At 43.4% G+C, this 20,040-nt stretch overlaps 1 protein-coding gene across 1 annotated transcript in view; it reads right to left on the minus strand.

Annotated features, from left to right (window-relative positions):
- Positions 1 to 20,040, minus strand: part of LOC132383564 (prolyl endopeptidase-like) — a 41,348-nt gene that overhangs the window by 15,412 nt on the left and 5,896 nt on the right. Inside the window, exons 3-10 of the mRNA XM_059954706.1 lie at positions 19,016 to 19,149; positions 16,873 to 17,003; positions 13,373 to 13,582; positions 11,694 to 11,815; positions 4,469 to 4,574; positions 2,643 to 2,834; positions 2,359 to 2,556; positions 418 to 521 (exon numbers count right to left, since the gene is read on the minus strand). Of these exons, the coding sequence (XP_059810689.1) occupies positions 418 to 521; positions 2,359 to 2,556; positions 2,643 to 2,834; positions 4,469 to 4,574; positions 11,694 to 11,815; positions 13,373 to 13,582; positions 16,873 to 17,003; positions 19,016 to 19,149 (1,197 nt within the window). The remainder of the gene's footprint in view (positions 1 to 417; positions 522 to 2,358; positions 2,557 to 2,642; positions 2,835 to 4,468; positions 4,575 to 11,693; positions 11,816 to 13,372; positions 13,583 to 16,872; positions 17,004 to 19,015; positions 19,150 to 20,040) is intronic.

A 20,040-nucleotide genomic window follows, 5' to 3' on the forward strand; every position in this document is an offset into this window, starting at 1 on the left:
ATGTCCAGCAAGAGGGTCCAAAAGAATCATGGAGGGAGTAAACATGAATTTTGGCCCACTTTGTCCATCAAGCACACTAATCACACAGCACATTCTCATTAACAACCCTCTGATTTAGTCACCCACCTACACATCGTTGGGATTTGGGAGGAAACTAGAACTCCCAGAGGAAACCCACATGGCCCCAGGGAAAACAGAAATTACACACAGACTGCGCCCAAGGTAGGGATAGGGTTAAACCTAGGTAGTTGAAGCTGTGAGGTACCAGTGCTACTGTCAATCAAGGACTGAAAGAGAATCAGGTGGATTTCCGAGTGATGCGCTCCATCCCAACCAGTCACAACGCTGGATTTTTCTTTTCCTTAAGCTTCCAGGACCTGCACCTATTCAGCTGGTCTCAGCATCTTACTGTCTCACCTGAACTGTCTGATAATCAGAAAAGTTGAATCCTTTGATCTCCACTTCTCGGAAAACTTTAGGCTCAAGCACCTCTTGAGTCAGGTCACAGTGGTAAATGATTCCTGGCAGAGAACGTAAATTAATCTGTGAACAACTTTCATCGAATACTCATTTCAGGATAAACTTAGCAACAATTTCTCTTCTCTTTTATTCAGTCACAGGACATGGACATCGATCTCCAGCCCATGATAATAAACATTACCCAATGGAGCTATCATCAAATGATGCCTTGTTGGGCAGAGCCTTGAGATCCAAGGTCTAATTGGCCTAGGTTGACACTTGGCACTTGGGACTGGTGCATTACCAAAGGTTCGGTTCTATGGACATGACTCAGTTGAATGCCTCTATTTGAAGATGAACAGGACAACCAATCCCTCAAGCTTCCACCACATTATTTGGTCCCCTACCTCATTGCTGTGGGTGATACAGTGTGTAATAGACCCTTCCATCCCTTTCAGCAGCACCAACCCAGCAACCCTCAACAACTCCAATTTAACCCTAACCCAATCTCGGGACAATTTACGATGACCAGTTCTCCTACCCGGTACGTCTCTAGACTGTGGGAGGAAACCAGAGCAGCCGGAGAAAACCCAGGCATTCCATGTGGCGGATGTACAGACTCCTTACAGAGGACGCCGGGATTGAAATCTGAACTCCAATGGCCCAAGCTGTAACCATTTCTTCAGTCTGTCCTACTATCCTTATTGTACATACACCCCAGAACTTTGTGTTGTACTAACCACGCACACACTACCATGGTGCTCAAGGGGTGTGGACAAAGGGGTAAATAAGTAACAAAGACAGTGAAGTGGTCTGGGCAGGCAGGAGATAGAGAAAGTCTTACAATTTGCTAGGAAGAAGGAAAAAACATAAATTGAGGGCACAGTTGTAAAGGGATACAAGCAAAGATAGTTCTGGGGTGTTTGTACAATGAAGGTAGCTAGACAGACTGAAGTAATGGCTAAAATGTTGCAGGTTCCTGAAGTACTGAGTACGAGAACAAGGGTAGAGGAGCTTTGCCAAAATAATTCCAGGATCAAAAGACTTCAGTTAAGAGTGTGTATTGGAGCCACTGGCATTGTTCCCTTGGAATAGCGCCCGATAGGAGGTAGGTTAAATTTATTTATTGAAATACAGCTCGGAACAGGCCCTTCCAGCATCACCCAGCAACCCAGCCTACTCACGGTACAATTTACAATGAACAATTAACCTACCAACCGGTAGGTCTATGGACTGTGGGAGGAAACCAGAGAGCCTGGAGGAAACCCACGCGGTCACGGGGAGAACGTAGACAGTTCTTAAAGGCAGCTGCGGGAATTGAACCTGGGTTGCTGGTACCGTAAAGTGATGTGCTAACCGCTGCACTACCGTGCTGCCCTATCATGACGGATACAGGGTAGATGGGCCATACCCACTGGCTGAAGAATTAAATTATTCCCATAAGTTATTTTTTTCTCTACCTTCTCCAGTGATTCAGGGCAGTACGGCTTGTACAAAGCTCCACAGCAGCAACGATCACCGACTTGGTTTCAATCCCCAGGGCTGTCTGTAAGGAGTTAGGGTGTCCCCCATGACCCCTCATCCCAAACACGTATGGGTTAGGGTTAGTGAGCTGCAATATGTTGGTGCCAGATGTGCAGCAACAATTGCAGGTTGCTCAGAGCAATCCTTGCTTATCCGATTTGACACTAACAGTGTACACTTGGACGTACATATGAAAAATATCGCTATTCTTTTAATCCTTTCGTTAATATGGAGGGCAGAGTTTTTCACTTTTCTAAGTCCCTTCACAAATTCCGATAACCTCTCGACCCCTAATAAATAGCTTGATTCATTTTTCTTTGTCGCCAGTGACATTAATCTTGTGATCTGTGAATCTGCCCCTCTGGCGAGCTTTACCTGGTGTCAAGTAGGAGGTGAACTGGTAGAAGATTTCCTTGTTCTTCTTCCGTCCACTGTATCCAGAAATGCTGCCGACATCAAGGGGGAGGTCCTTGAGGAATTTTCCCGTGGCAAGGTCATACAGCTGCAGGGTGTCCTTCACATCCTTTAGGTAATTCAGGACGAGGAACTTATCATTGACACAGGTTGCCCAGTCTGAAATGTGTTAAGAGTAAGAATTGAAAAAAAAACATATCTGGTACAAACTTTCAGTCAGTGTATAGAGCCCTGAAAGATCTTACCCAAGACATCCTTCTGATGTTGGGGGATGAGTTCCTTCCACTGTGACATAGCTGGCTGTTCCAGGTTAATATTGATGACTCGACTGCGAGGAGCATCGAGGTTTGTTCGGAATGTGAACACAGGCCCTTCATTTGTGACATAACTGTACTCTGCGTCAAAGTTGTCGATCAGTTTAACCCAGGGAAGGAGGCCTGTAAAAAAACCATCTCTCTTGAAAATGGTAAAAATCACAAAGAAGAACTCATATTTATATATTGTTGAGAATGCTCAAGGCTCCTTAAGGTTGTCATAGCTGGGGCGAGGTAGAGGGGATAAGCTCCCACCACTTAATAAATGCTCCCAATCTCAAAACCAAGTCCAGCTCCTGGCCTTCATGTGTGGCTTGGCACTAAGCACAACAGAACTGTCCCTACTGACAGAAGAAGGGGAAAGAGCAGGTTACTGATGCCTTAAAACTAGACACTTCGGGCAGATGGGGCTTGCCGGCTGTAGTTGGTAGCTCATCTAGAAGGAAAACTCTGATATCACCTGGTCCCTCAACACCAGCTCCATGGCAAAGAAAGCCGAGCAGCGTCTCTACTTTCTGCGAAGGCTGAAGGAAGTCCATCTCCCACCCCCACCCCCCCACAAATCCTCATCACATTCCACAAGGGTTGTATTGAGAGCATCCTGAGCAGTTGCATCATTGCCTGGTTCGGAAATTGCACCATATCGGATCACAAGACCCTGCAGCGGATAGTGAGGTCAGCTGAGAAGATCATCGGGGTCTCTCTTCCTGCCATCACGGACATTGACACTACACGCTGCATTTGCAAAGCAAACAGCATTATGAAGGACCCCATGCACCCCTCATACAAACTCTCTTCCCTCCTGCCGTCTGGGAAAAGGCTCCAAAGCATTCGGGCTGTCACGACCAGACTATGTAACAGTTTCTGTCCCCAAGCTATCAGACTCCTCAATACCCAGAGCCTGGACTGACACCTTACTGCCCTATTGTCTTGTTTATTATTTATTGTAATGCCTGCACTGTTTTGTGCACTTTATGCACTCCTGGGTAGGTCTGTAGTCTAGCGTAGTTGTGTGTTTTTTTTCTGTGTTGTTTTTTACGTAGTTCAATCTAGTTTTTGTACTGTGTCATGTAACACCATGGTCCTGTAAAACGTTGTCTCAGTTTTACTATGTAAAATTGCAGTAATACCAGCAGTTATGGTTGAAATGACAATAAAAATGACTTGACCTCAAATCTCCGCTGCCTTGCGGCTATACCCACTCAGTAAACCCTGAGGGAAAAATCCAGCTGGAGTCCCTAAGACAGTCCTACGTTGAGTTCAATGCTGACTGGCAACTCCTGCAATGGTGCTGGTATCAAACTATATCAGTCTCTGCCATTCCTTTTGATTCAGGTGAGTGGAGCCTGCTTCAGGGGCAGCAATTTGCTCCCTATATCATACTGTCCAGGCTTGTGTATAGACTTTGACAGTTAGGCCGCAGCCTCCATGGTCGATCCTGTCCAACAGAGGCCATGAATAATGCTTGAGAACTCCGCCATGGACAGCCTCAAGCCCAGCTCTGAAAGGCAGAGGGTTGTCATGGGACAGCAAACCCAGAACTCCCGAATGCCAACAGGACTCCAAAGACCTCGCTCCGGGGGAGGAAGGGTCATGTGATGAAAGCAGAAGCCACAGGGTCAGTCAACTTCCTGTCGGCCCAGGACTGAGGTCTCTGGCGAGCTGCTGTCGGTGGTCTATGCCAAATAAATGTACGTGTGTGCCTAAAAAGTGAAGGGGCTGTAAGAGAAGCAGGCAGGATTTCAGCAGGTACCTACCAGTAATGCCATTTGGTAGTTGGTGCAGGTCACAGTACCAGACCCGGTTCTTGGGCTGACAACCCTCACGAATGGATAATAGAACATAACGACCATCGTCAGAAACCTGAATGAAAGCAAACAAAATGAACTACCATGGATTTCGGTCCATTGGGACATAACAGGACCAGTACATTCTGGCCAAATTCAGCGGCTTTCCCAATTAGCTGAAGTTTCGTGGAAATAGTTAAAAACTAATATTAACTGAGTAGCAAATTATGCATTTAAAAGAAATGCAGAACAAATTACAATTCGATAAAACTGTGCATTACTTCCTAATAGTTATCGATGGAGGAATTTGATCAGTATACGTTTCTGTGTTCTTTTGACAGTAAATATAGAAAATCAATGTAGATAACGGACTCCGTTTATACAACGCTTTTGACGACAGCATCCTCCAAATCTAGTTTCATTGTAACATTTCAAGATGATTGTTGATACCTTCAAATTCTTCATAGTACCTAACTTGCTGAAGTAGTAAAATAGTTTCATTTTCAATCCTGGCCATCTCTTGCAACTCCAAGCCTAAATGCTTGAAACTGTGGTGAGCAAAATAGTTCCAAATTGTCTTAATGCTTCTCACCAAAAAAAATCACTAGTTTTTGAACACAAACACACACATATGATGCTCTTTAAAAAGCATTCACTCTAAGCATGGTGTGATGTCATAACAGCCACACAAGTGCACTCGACTAATGCTAGTTAGAAACTGTTTGGCAACATTTCCTTTCCCAATTAAGCGGCACAGTATCCCAAATAAATAAAGGGAATCCTGGCTATTTTCTCGATTTTTTTTTGTTTTTTTAAGAGTCATTCCGAATAAGCAGCTACACCGATTAACCAATGGCCCTATTAACCAGAATCCACTGTATTTCTTCTGGGCAGTGCCTTTACAAGATGGGTGACCCCACCCATGATCAATACTCTTCAGAGATCGTCTGCCTGCCGTCAGTGGTCGCATAACCAGGACTTGTGATCTGCACCGGCTGCTCGTACGACCATCCACCACCTGCTCCCATGGCTTCACATGATCCTGATTTGTTGGGGGGGGGGGCGCTAAGCAGGTGCTACACCTTGTCCAGAGGTGACCTGCAGACTAGCAGAGGGAAGGCGTGCCTTACACTTCCTTTGATAGAGATGTGGCACCCCGCCACCCAAATTAATCATCCCACTTAATTCCTCAACCAAATCATTAACCATTATATGGCCCAACTGGAAATGATGCAAGTCTACCCCCACCCTCCAGGTGGATTGAATAAACAGTTTCAGTGTGGCAGGCACAAACAATGAGGGAAAATCCCATGACCCTGAGTTTTTTGTCTTCTTTATATTTGTCCAGGAACTTCCTGGGATTTTCACGAAGGGAGGAGCAGGGTATGTGTCCTGAGCAAACAGTTTCTATTCAGAGCATTATTTGAATTAGTTCTTAATGTTACTTCAGTAAAAGTGTTAGCTATCAAGTTCACAACAATATCTTGAAACAACAGATTAACTAAATAAATCTGAGTGGAGAAAGAAACCATTTCATTGGACCTGTCATCAGTGGTATTTACATTCATACCAGCCTCCTTTTATCTAATCTTACTGGCATTGCTCGTCATTTCTTTCTTCGTGATGTGTTTGTCCAGTTTCACTTCCAAGCTGAATGTCTAACTTATCCACATCGGACACTCTAAGACAGGGGTTCCCAAACTGGGGTCCACAGATACCTTACTAATGGTTTTGGTTCATGGCATAAAAAAAGGTTGGAACCCCTGCCCTAAGATGTTTTTCCCGAGTTTCCTCCTGAATTTATTAGTCATTATGTGATACTTATATACCTACTGGTGACCATGAAGAGTAAAACTAATCTGCCTACATACAGTGCTTGAAAACATTGTGCTGTAGCGGTATGCTACACGCAGCGCTAAAATTACGACACGGAGTCGGTAACTGCAGTCGAAGGAAAAAACTTTATTCGAAATCCTCAGCCTCACTTTTAAGCCTCCCTCAACCTGCCCCCCGTGGCGCAGAGGCTCCAAAGCTCTGTGCTCGCAAACCCCCGTAGGCTATCTAATTGTGAGCCGGTTCGGATGTGCCAGGAAATGGGTCGCCACAGTGCTATCTCAACGAATGTTATTATTGATGGCTGTTTCGTCAAAATGTGTCTCAATGCCTATATCCTGTTCATGGTAAAAGGAGCAATTGGCTAGAAAATTCTCCATTTAAAGAAAATGTAGAGTGATCTCTTAGAATCATACAGTACAGAAACAGGCCCTTTGGCCCATGCTGAGCCAATTAATCTGCATCCTCCCATCAACCTGCTCTCCAGACCCCTATCATCCATGTACTTATCCAAAACTTCTCTTTTACTTTGGAATTGAGTTTGCAATAACCACTTCTGCTGGCACTCTCATGACCTTCTGAGTGAAGAAGTTTCCCTTCATGTTCCCCTTAAACTTTTCACCTTTCACCTTTAACCCATGACCTCTGGTTGTAGTCCCATACAACCTCAGTGGAAAAAGCCTGCTTGCATTAACCCTATCAAATCTCCTCTCAATCTTCTATGTTCTAGGAAATAAACTCCTAACCTATTCAACCTTCTCTTATAACTCAGGTCTTCCAGATCTGGCAATATTTTCTCTGTACGCTTTCAACCTTTACATATTTCCTGTAGGTAAGTGACCAAACCTACAACTTCATGAAACAACTTCAACATAACATCCCATCTCCTGTACTCAATACTTCTGAGTAAAATAGGCCAATGTGCCAAAAGCTTTCTTTACGACCCTATCTAGCTGTGATAGCACTTTCAATGAATTATGGACGCGTATTCCCGAATCCCTTTGCTCTACCATACTCTTCAGTGCTCTACTGTTCACTGTGAAAGACCTCCTCGGTTGTTCCTGCCAAAATGCACACTTCACACTTATCCACATTAAATTCCGCCTGCCATTTTTCTGCCCATTTTTCCAGCTGGTCCAGATCCTACTGCAAGTCATGATAGCCTTCTTCACTGTCCACTACACCTCCAATCTTGCTTTCATCTGCAAATTCGTTGATCCAGTTAACCACATTATCATCCAGGCTGTTGATACAGATGACAAACAGAAATGGACCCAGCATCGATCCCTGTGGGACTCCACTACTCAATGGCCTCCAGTCAGAGAAGCAACCTTCTGCTACCACTCTCTGTCTTCTCCCACAAAGCCAATGTCTAATCCAACTGACTACCTCATCCGAGTGACTGAACCTTCTTGACCAACCTCCCATGTGGGACTATGTCAAAGTCCAGGTAGACAACATCCACTGCCTTGTCTTCTCCACTTTTTGGTAATTTCCTTGAAAAACTCTATAAGATTGTTTAGACATGACTTACCATGCACAAAGCCATACTGACTATCCTTAGTCAGTCAATATCTTTCCAAATACTTATATATCTGGTCTGTTAGAACACCTTCCAATACCTTTCCCACTACTGATATCAGATTCATCGGTTCATGTTCTGAGTCTTTCTTAAACAGCAAACCAACATTGGCTATCTTCCAATCTGCTGGTCCTTCTCCTATCACTAAGGCAAGTTTCTGCACTTGCCTCCTGCAGGGACCAAGGGAACGCCTGTCAGGCCCTGGTGTCTTATCCACCCTGATTTGCCTCCGGACAGCAAACACCTCCTCCTCTGTAATCTGTAGGGTTCAAATGCTTTGCCTCACTTCTGTGTCTAACCCCTAAGTAAATACAGATGAAAAGAAAATTCATTTAATATTTCCCCCATCTCTTTTGGTTCCATACATGGATTAGAATTCTGATCTTCCAGAGGATCAATTTTGTCCCTCGCAATTCTTTTGCTCTTAACATATCTGAGGAATCCCATAGGATTCTCCTTAACCTCGTCTGCAAGGGCAACCTCATGCCTTCTTTTAGTCGTCCCGCTTTCTTTCTTGTGTTCTCTTGCATTTCTTATACTTCATCAGCACCTCGTTTGTTCCTGCCTGCCTACACCCGAAATGCACCTCCTTTTTTTCTTGAGCAGTGCCTCAATATGTCTTGAAGACCAAAGTCCCCTACCCCTGTTATCTTTACCTTTTATTCTGATTGGCACATAGAAGCTTCGTACTCTCACAATGTTCACTTTTGAAGGCCTCCCATTTACCAAGTACACCTTTGCCAGGAAACAGCCTGTCCCAATCTATACTTGCCAGATCATTCTGATACCATCAACATTGGCCTTTCTCCAATTTAAAATCTCAATTCCACAGGTCAGACCTGTCTTTTTGCATATTTACTTTGAAACTAATGGCATTGAGATAACCAGATGCAAAGTGTTCCCTGACACAAACCTGTCACCTGCCCTGTCTCATTTCCTAATAGCAGATCAAGTATCATTCACTCTCTCATTGGGACTGATTAAGGAAACTTCTCTGAACACATTTCACAAACTCTTTCCCATCCAAGTCCTTTTACAGTGTGAGTCCCAGTCAATAAGTGAAAAGTTAAAATCAACTATAATAACCTTATGTTTTTTTGCAACAGTCTGTGATTCTGCTCCGAATTTGTTCCATTAGATCTCTTGGACTGTTGGGTGGTCTGTAATATAGCCCCATTAACATGGTGATATCTTTCTTATTACCCACCAGGCTCAACCTTTTGATTCCTGACTTTGTCCGAGCTCTTAGCATCTGTCTGCACAGCCTCGCCACTAATTGTTCTGGCACTCTGGTTCCCGCCCCCCACAACTAAAGTTCAAACTGCAGCGCGGAACACTTGCACTTGAAAAGGTTTATCAAAATACTCCCACAGGACCTCTCCATCTAAACCACATCTCCAAGATGATAAAGTGCTCCCTTAGAACCTGAGTGGGAGCATCAGCTTAGGTTAACCATTAAAGCCTCTCGGGAAGGAGCCAAACCCACAAGTTGATCATTCTAGGACAGGAAAATAGGCCACCCAGCAAAACTGACACTCTGTAAACATTAATACAGTATATCTGACACTCAGTAAGACCATAAGACGATAAGATATAGGAGGAGATTTAGGCCATTTGGCCCACCAAGCCTGTTCTGCCATTTCATCTTGGCTGAACTATTTTCCCTCTCAGCCCCAGTCTCCTGCCTTCCCCCCATATCCCTTCATGCCCTGACTAATCAAAAATATATCAACTTCTGCCTTAAATATACTCAATGACTCGGCCTCCACAGCCACCTGTGGTCCACAGATTCACCACTCTCTGGCTAAAGGAATTCCTCATCTCTGCTCTGAAAGGTCGTCCCTCTATTCTGAGGCTGTGTCCTCTGGTCCTAATCTAACACCCATGTAGCACCAGTCTGATTGTGTGTGACCAGTCGTTGCACTCTTCAGAGAAGATCAATGTATATTAGGTGCTATTAGGCCATCAGAAGAATCTAGGTATCCAAAGGAGGCAGTGAATAGAAACCACAAACTTCTGGAAACATGAGGAAATCTGCAGATGCTGGAAATTCAAACAACAAAACACACAAAATGCTGGTAGAACACAGCAGGCTAGACAACATCTATAGGGAGAAGCGCTGTCGACGTTTCGGGCCGAGACCCTTCGTCAGGACTAACCAAAATCTCTTACTATCTTTCCTTTCAGTTAGTCCTGACGAAGGGTCTCGGCCCGAAATGTCGACATCGCTTCTCCCTATAGATGTTGTCTAGCCTGCTGTGTTCTACCGGCATTTTGTGTGTGTTGTTGTTTGAACTTCTGGAAATAAGGTTTTGTTTATAAGAAAAAAAACAATATGTACAAACTTTACATGAGCAAGAAAAATTTAAATTCAAACATCCTGTTTTGGTTTGAAATCTTAGATATCAAACCACAACAAATTCCTTTTTAATTAGAATCAGTGATATTCATTAGAATAACCTTGATTACTCCAATTTCTCTAACTAATTGGATCTTGTGTTATTCCCTATTTAAAAGCTTACAGACTCAACTTCCCTTTTTACTTATCCCTAGTTGGAAAACCAAATGTATGTTGCTTATAATTCCTGTTCAAGTATTAGAGTTAACTTCAGTTTCAGTTCCAGACAGTATATGTACAAGTTTAAATTCAAATATTATACATACACACAGTTAAACTCCTTTAACGACAATTCTCCAACATCACAATTCTTAAAGTCAATCTCAATCAGTAACTTATCAAAGCCTTTGCAAAAATAATCTGTTCTCGCAGAAAATCAAATTTGGGTTCCTTGAATGAAAATAAACTTATACATCGAACCGTACTAAATCCTCTGCATCATTACACATTTTGTTCCCGCGCTCGTTCTTCATCTGGGTGGCTCACCATCTTGGTTCGTTGGATGAAATAGTTGATCATCCACAGTAAATCAATTCACGAACTTGTACAAAACTTTACCAAATGCCTTGGTATGATTTTGCAGAACTAACTCCCGACTACACAGTAAGAATTTTGAACACTCATCTCTGCCGATATTGTCTCATTATAGCTGCTGCATATTATTGCTGTAGCTTCAATAAATCTTTTATCGCTATTGTCTCTCCTCCAGGGATTTCACCCTGAGGGTTTCAGGTTAGTAGGTAAAGATACTCACTACTAATTCCACTCTTAATTGTTTGTGTCTTCAGATTTTTATCGATGCTGCGTTTCTCTCCCTGTCCGTCTTCGCAAAGTGTTTCTTTCAAATTCTTTCTCTTTTTTAAAGATCTGTAAACATCATTTTCATCCCTCCGCGGGTGGAACTTCCTAACATTACAATTTTGGGTTTAATTAACCTGGGTTACACTAGACTCTCCCAGCACAGGAAACATCCTCTCCAAATCCACATTATCGAGGCCTTGCAACATTCGACAGGATACAATGAGGTCACCTCTCATTCTTCTGAATTCCAGTGAATACAGGCCTAGAGCCATCAAACGCTCTCATATGAAACATTAACAAATACGGTACAGTGGCACAGTAGCGTAGAGGTTAGCACAACGCTTGACAGTATCAGCAATATGGGTTCAATTCCTACAGCTGCCTGTAAAGAGTTTGTAAGAGCTTCCTGTGACCGCGTGAGTTTTCTCCCGCAGTTCAAAGACATACCAGATGGTAGGCTAATTGTTCATTGTAAATTGTCCAATGATTAGGCTAGTGTTAAATCAGGGGTTGCCGGGCCTCACGGTTTGAACAGTTGGGAGGGCCTATTTTGCACTGTAAATAGACAGATAAATACATACCTTGGCTGCACTTTTCCATTTGGGGTTATCTGGGAACTCTGCGCACAGGACGTCCTCGGTTTGGTTAGTGCCGAGCACATGGTAATAGAGCTTCTGGTGAATGTTGGATGTGGTTTCAGTGCCTGAGAAAGATGGACCATCAATACGTCAGGCATTGAGTACAACCAGCAAATAAAACGTGAGAGAGTCTGACATAATCCAGAAAGACACAAATGAATTTCTTTAGTAAAGAGAAATGCCAACTTGGACTTTGAAGTAAAGTCAAAGTAACAACAGAAAAAGCATTCGGGCTGGAAGAGGTGAGGAGATTCAGTCAGTCAAATTTGAAAGAAGATATTAAGAATAAAATAACTTTAGATTTATACTGCACCTTTCTAGCGCGACATACATTTTACTACCAGCACTTTCCCGAAGTGCTAAAAATACAAGAACTGTAACAATCACTGCACATCAAGCTCTCAAATCAGCAAGAAATGATGACTACATAATCTTGTTTTCAGTCATCAGTTGTGGATTTTACCAGGAGACTGGGAAGAATGATCTCACTTCAGCTAATGCCACAGGATAGTGTCTGTGTCTTACGAGTGGGCAAATGGAGTCTCAATGCAAGATCTCACTGGAAGACAGAAAGTGCCAATTTCTCAGTGCAGGGACACGACACATAATGATGATGTTGTGGGTGCGGGACAAAGATTTCATTCCAAGGGTGAATTGTGTGGCTGGAATTGGCATTCCTACGCTGATGTTTCGGGTTCCATCGTCCAGTGGTGTGTGTGCGTCCACAGTGAACACGTTCGCTCGAATCTGAGCAAGATATGGTTACATATTTCAGGCCTCAAACTGGAGAATTAAGGCTCCTTCTAGCTTACTTAAAGGGGACCATGTTTACTTGGTCCGCTCACCCAGTGTCAGAGTAGTAAGGCCTTTTTCAAATGAATACCTTTGAGTTTTTAAATTAAAAAAAATATTTAGAGATACAGTGGGGAATAGGACCTTCGAGTTATGCTGTCTAGCAACCCCCGACAACCCCAATTTAACCCTAACCTAATCATAGAACAATTTGCAATGACTGATTAACGTACCTGCTACGTATTTGGACAGTGGGGAAACTGGAGCACCCAGGGAAAATCCATGCACTCCCCAGGGAGGAGGTACAACCACTCATTGCAGAGGATGCTGGAAATGTTTATAACAAGACTTCACATGGCAGACATTCTATTTTGGCGCCACTTTCTAAATCTGAGCCCATATTCCTAATACCCAAAACTCTTTCACCCTTTGTCCTGAATGTTCTTCACAACCCTCTTCTATAGAGAATCACAAAGATCCACGACCCTCTACAGGAAGGAATTTCTTCACACCCAAGTACTGAATGGACCTCCCCTTATTTTGAGTCCTGTATCTAGGCAATCCTGCTAGGAGAAACATTATCCCTGTAAACTCCCTCGCATTCTTCATAAAACTTCAGGCTGTTGAACATCTCCTCTTGGGATGATTAACTTATCTAGTGAACCCTCTATCATAAGAATGGAAAGGAAAAAAAAAGAATGGCTTCCATTAGGTATGAAGGCCACCCCACATTGTTGTAAATACCATTAGGCTCACCGCTCAGTTGGCTAGCTTCTCTCAAGACTTGTTCCAAAGTGTAATCAATGCATACTCTTTGCAAACACACGTACCATCCGTGATTCCTTCCTGATCTGGATAGCGGTTGTAGAAAATTCCCTTTCCATCATGAGTCCAGCAGAGGCAGCTGAACTTCACCCTTTCCAGGGTATCTGGTAGATCCTCGGGACCTTCAACTTTTATGACTTTGATTGTGACCCAGTCAGAGCCACTCTTACTGAGCCCGTACGCCAAGAACTCATTGTCGTCGGAGAAGGCCAGCACTGCACAAACACAATCAGAGGTCAGGACACTTCTGCTGTTGAATGAACTCAAGACTACCTGAAGATCCATCTCATCATGCTAACCAAATTCCTTCTGATAATCGCAGCAGGAGGGAGTCTTTATTTACAATGAATCACAGAATCTTAAAGCAAAGGGGAAGGCCATTAGGCCCATTGGGCACATGTCAGCACTGAGAGAGCTTCTCAACTTTGTCTCATCCAACAGATGTTTCCCATTCCCATTCCATTTAGAGCTTGCCAGATATTCAGTGAATTGCTTTGTGAAAGTGCCAATTAGTTTGTGAAAGTGACACATTCCAGGCTTCATAACCTTTCGTTGGTGAGGGCAGGGGGTTGGCAGTTTCTCAATTCCCTTCTGGGCCTTCATTCCATTTATTTTCAACCTAGCTCTCCTGATAGCATAAGGTCAGAATTAGGCCATTTGGCCCATCAGGTCTGCTCTGCCATTTCAACATGGCCGATGCACTTGCCCTCTCAGCCCCCAATCTCCTGCCTTCTCCCTGTAACTCTTCATGCCCTGACCAATCAAGAATCTATCAAAACTTCTGCCTTAAATACACATAAAGACTTGGCCTCCACAGCTGCCTGTGGCAACAGATTTTACAGATTCATCATTCCCTGGCTAAAGAAGTTTCTCATCTCTGTTCTAAAGGGACGTCCCTCTATTCTGAGGTTGTGTCCTCTGATGTTAGACTCCTTCACTCAACATAAGAAATATCCTCTCAACATCCACTCTATTGAGGCTTTTCAGCATTCGATAGTTTCACCGAGGTCACCCCTCAGTCTTCTGAATTCCAGTGAGCAGAGGCCCAGAGCCGTCAAACACTCCTCGTATGAAAGCCTTTAAATCCCAGGATCATTTCTGTCAACCTCCTTTGAACTCTCTCCAATGTCAGCGCATCCTTTCTTGGATAAGGGGCCAAAACTGCTCACAGTACTCCAAGTGAGGCCTCACCGTGCTTTATAAAGCCTCAACACTACATCCCCACTTTTATATTCTAGTCCTCTCAAATAATTACATTTGCCTTCCTCACTACTGACTCAATGTGCAAATGAACTTTTATAGAAACCTGCATGCGGACTCCCAAGGACTTTAGAACATCAGATTTTTTTAATTTTTTGGAAATAGACTATGCTTTTATTTCTTCTACTAAAGAGCATGACTATACACCTACCCCCACTATATTCCTTCTGCCATTTCTTTGCCCATTCCCCTTATCTGTCCAAGTCCTTCTGTAGTCTATTTCCTCTAAACAACCTGCCCCTCCACCTATCTTCATATCGCCCACAAAACTGGACACAAAGCCATCAATTCCGTCATCCAAATCAGTGACATATAACGTAAAAAGGAAGCGGTCCCAACACAGACTCCTGTGGAACATCACTAGTCACTGACAGCCAACCAGAAAAGGCTTCCCTTGTTCCCACTCTTTGCCTCCTGCCAATTGGCCACTGTTCCACCAATGCTCTATCCTTCCTATGACACCATGGGCTCTTAACTTGTTAAGCAGCCTCATGTGTGGCACCTTTTCAAAGGCCTTCTGAAAATCCAGGTGTACATCTACCAATTCTCCTTTGTCAATCCTGCTTGTTATTTCCTTAAATAATTCCAACCTATTTGTCTGGCAAAATTTTCCCTAAGGAAACCATTCTGGCAATGGTTTGTTTTATCATGTGTCTCCAAGTACCCCAAACCTTAAAAATCGACTCCAACACTGAGGTCAGATTAACTGGCCTATATTTTCCTTTCTTTTTGAATCACTCTGACATTTAAACTAAGTGAATTGGATAGCCATCAGTTAAAGACCAGTTTGCTAACATTTACAAGCTAATTGGGATCATAGACTGGTGCTGGCCACCGGTAGGAAATGTCCAGTAGTGATGCGGAAGCCCAGACCTACTCTCTCATTTGCATTTACATCAACGCTAAAGTGAGATTTGTACAATCTTCTGAAATGTGCTTAGTCTCACAGACAATGTATTAGGTATAACGGCGTGAACTGGACATTCTTTGCCCTTCAAGATTCTGATCAATGATAGTTGTGAACAAACAGAGAAACAGAAGGACACCATTTAGTCTTTGAGATGATTCTCCCCTTATATAGGATCATAGCTCATCTCTTCCTCAACGTATTTACTCAACTGGCCCCACGGGCATTACCTACTCTTACACAGCTGCATTGACACCACAGGAAAAGCTGGAAATCCTCAACAGCTCTGACAAAGGTTCTCTGACCTAAAGCATTTCTCTTCCCACAGAATGATTCATGGAGTATTTTCAGCCTTTTCTGTTTCGCTTTAGGTTTCCATCATGTGCATTTAAAAAAAAAATTATTTTCAAAAGTATATTGACCTCAGTTGCAAGGAGAGTTCCAACCACACACCAGATCCACTTTATCTTGCAGGAACAAAATTCCAGATACAGGCTTTGTGTCTACGGCCTCACTTCTACTCTGAATGCTGCTGCTTGCTTTTATTGTTTGCACCATTTGTGTTTTTTCCTCTCTCTGTGCATTGAGTGTTTGACAGTCTTTTTTAAATGGGTTCTTTCAGGTTTCTTGTTTTGTAGCTGCCTGAAAGGAGTTGTATCTTAAAGTTGTATAATTTATACATGCCACCCATCAACACTACCTCACTACTTCTATCGCTATTTTTGCACTCTTTGTTTAACTTAACTATATACATATACACACACCTACTGCATTGAACATTTTTGCCTCTATTACTATGTATTGCATTGTACTGCTGCCACAAAGTTAACAAATTTCATGACATATGCCAAGTTGATATTAAACCTGATTCTGATTCTGTTTCTGACATACTTTGATAATAAATGTACTTTGAACATTTTCACTAAAAACATGATTGTTAAAGGCACACCTGGAGGTGCTTCTGTTTTGAAGACTGTCCCCTACTGCCCTGAAATTCACCGTTGGAAGCTTTTGTATATCGAATCCACAAACCTCTTTTGTCATTTTAAACACTTGGTTTAGGTCCTAGAATTCCTTTCTGACCCCAGAACGGCAAGATACCTTTGTTAGCAGAGCATCTTTTACGATCAATTAAGTCCCATGCCTCTTCTCAGTAATAGGCAAGGCTCTGAAAACTTGGTTGGCAGTTTCCCAACCTTTCTTATGCTATGCAGCAACACCTTTAAGCAAGAGGCCCATGGAACGCAGGTTGGGAGCCCCTGCTCTAGAAGCAAACGCCAATTCTAACGAATTAAATTTGGCTGCAGGACTGATACTCCATTCTTGGTGACAACCTACTCGACAGGGCCACAGTCCCATCCTCAGAGAGCTTGTTGGGATCCAGGAACACCCGAGCTTCTCCATCCAAGGAATCCTGGACATACAACACGTACTGGTTCTGCAGTCCAGAGTTGTGGAAATAAAAGTATCTGGAAATGAGAAAAATGACCTTTAGCAAGTCTGGCCACATTTTCAGAGCAACCTTCACCAACGTTTCCCTTCTCTGCTGCTGTGTCCCCATATGCTCCGCCCTTCCAGCAATTCATTCATCTCTTTCTATGTCACATTCAGCTTTTATTTTACCGAGCAGTCTCTGTTACTAGGTCACTTCCTGTGCAGCCAGGAAGTAGCAAGTATAAAAGCACATTGGCTGGCAGGAGGCCAGAGGTTTATGTTAAGAGCGAAAGAAATTTCTATCTACAGCACTTCAGGGAGGGCAGTAAACCATAACTGTGGAGCTCTCAACCAAGTATTGCAACCACCACCAATCATTAGGATCAATCTTAGCCTTAAAACATCAATAGGCTGTTTAATCAACTGGGGTAACTCAACTGAGCACAATTCACCTGAAGAACTAACCATCACAACAGGTTGTCTCTTGAATCCAGAAGATCTGAGTTTAAGTCCCACTCTGGAGCTCCAGCACCACTTGAAGGCCGGTGGCTACAGTGTATGCCAGAAGAGGAATACAACCTTTGACCAAAGGCCAGCACCAGCTTGTGGCTGACTCCTTCCATGTCCCCAGATGTTTTTCTCTAATGATTTCATAGGGTATGGGCCCCGCTGGCAAAGCCACTCACACAAAATGCTGGTAGAACACAGCAGGCCAGGCAGCATCTATAGGGAGGAGCACTGTCGACGTTTCGGGCCAAGTCCCTTCGTCAGGACTCCATCCTTCATTGTTCTGAGGATATGGTGAATCCAGACCCATCTACAACAACCAAGTAGCTGGTTAACCTAGAACTGGGGGGGGGGGGGGGGGGCGGGGTCAAGTTCTCAGAATAAGGAGTTATCACTTAGGACTGAGATACAGAAAGATATCTTTATGCAGATGATGGAGAATATCTTGGGTTTCCTACTTTGGAGGAACGCTGTGGCTTAGTTATTGATTATATTTGAAACTGACATTGACTGGATGTTAAAGGAATTAACAGATGTTGGGATATGGCAGGGAAATGGTGCTGAGGTAGATGAACAACCATGATCTGCTGAATGGAACAACAAGATTGAGGGCCGAATGGCCTACTCCTGAGGTGGAACTTACAGTACTGTACGAGTCTTAGGCACCCTAGATATTTTATATCGGGGTTCCCAATCTGGGGTCCACGGGCCCCTTGGTTAGTTGTAGAGGTCCATGGCATAAAGGAGGTTGGGAACCCCTGATTCATATGACTTCAGATGGTACGGTCTCCACAGATCCCTGATCTCAACATCATCGAGACTGTCTGGGATCACCCGGAGAGACGGAGGCAAGCGAGACAGCCAAAGTCTGCAGACGAACTGGGGCAAGTTTTCCCAGATGCTTGCAACAACTGATTTTTCTCATAAAACGGAACAACAGTGCGCGTAAGAGAATTGACGCAGTTGTAAAGGCAAAGGGTGGTCACACCAAATATTGGTTTGATTTAGTGGTTTTCTTTCCTGTTTCCTGCTCTTTATAGAATATTTTTGATATTCAGAAACTTTTCATTTAATTATTTTTGAAAACATCTTCACTTTACAGAATTTTTCTTTCATGCGTCTAAGACTTTTGCACAGAACTGTATGTTCCGAGCTCCGGCTCGTCCAACCAAGAGTCAACCACATTGTTGTGGGTTGGAGTCGTGTATACGAACCTATTCTGAAAATTCCCAGTTATAAACCTCGTTCACCTATCAGCTTGGCCCTGTGGCAATTCGGTAGGTTCTGAATAAATTACTTGTAAAGCAGAATTCATATTCTAAAACACTCCATCGTGAGAATTGAACACTTGCTCTGTGAATTTTTAACCTGGTGGCATAGCCACTGTGATATCAGGCCCACTGCAATACCATATCCTCTGAAGCACCTCGCCCACTGTAACATCATATCCTACCCAGAGTGGGAGAACCCCTGTTGCTGTGGCTTTCAGCAGAATCAGCAATTAATAATGTCTCTCAACACATTCTGATGTAACACCCACCGGTTCCCTTTCCTGCACGGACAACTGTATTTGGGATAGTCAAACAATTCAGTCATGCGTTCCTTCAGTCTCGTTCTGACTCCGCACTTCTCCAAGAAAGGCATGGTTAGCTGGTTCTGGGCTTCAACAAATGCCTGAAAAACAAAGACATCAGCAGATTAGGCGTAAAATGTCAATCCATTTCTCCCCTTGGTGGAGAAGCAAGGAGGCATTATTTTGGTTGACTAGGCCCCAGCACTTAAAACATTTAATCTCCTTCTGCTCCTGATCTGATGTGGAGGGGTGGGGGAGGAACACATTTACTCTATCTGCAATATGCATTCCATCCACCATTCACACTTTATACACCATTTGCATTCTTTGTACTGGTAGATCATTTGTACATAGATCCTTCACACACTCCGGCAGTTTCCAGGAAGAAGCAACGGCTTTCTTCAATTAATGCATAAACACATTTTTTACTTGTATGCCTGTACACTATCCCAGTTAATCTGAAACCCCCAGGGAGTTGGTGATGGGGTATACCTGACACCTCTTGCTCTGCCCCCTCCCCTCGAGTTTAGCGGTGAAACTAGGTTGTGCTGTAAGTACTGAGCTCACAGGTCATGGGACTTTCTAGTAGGACACCTTAACTAAAATCCGTTAAGCTTATTTCTCATTATTTCATTATAAATCTGTTTTAACTAGGTTAACTGTAATTTTGTGATTTTAACTAAACTTCTTTATTTTTTTTCTTTGTTTTTGATCTTCCTTTTCTTACTTCGAGCAGCTGCAATTTTCGGATGTTTTTGACATTTAAAGCAGCACAGCAGTCGAAGGCTCCAGGATGGGAAGGCCTCAGGATGTATCAGCCAGGGGCCCACTCACTGCACGACAGTGGAGCCAAATCTCAAGAAGTTTCGTAGCAGCAACGATTTGCCTGACAACTCCTGGAGATGAAGTACAGATGGCTGAATGGATCAAGCCACACAGACTCTCTAAACACCGATTATTTATTTATTTAGGGAGACAGCATGGAACGGGCC

Source organism: Hypanus sabinus, chromosome 30, assembly GCF_030144855.1.
Source record: "Hypanus sabinus isolate sHypSab1 chromosome 30, sHypSab1.hap1, whole genome shotgun sequence".
In the NCBI taxonomy this organism is placed as follows: domain Eukaryota; kingdom Metazoa; phylum Chordata; class Chondrichthyes; order Myliobatiformes; family Dasyatidae; genus Hypanus; species Hypanus sabinus.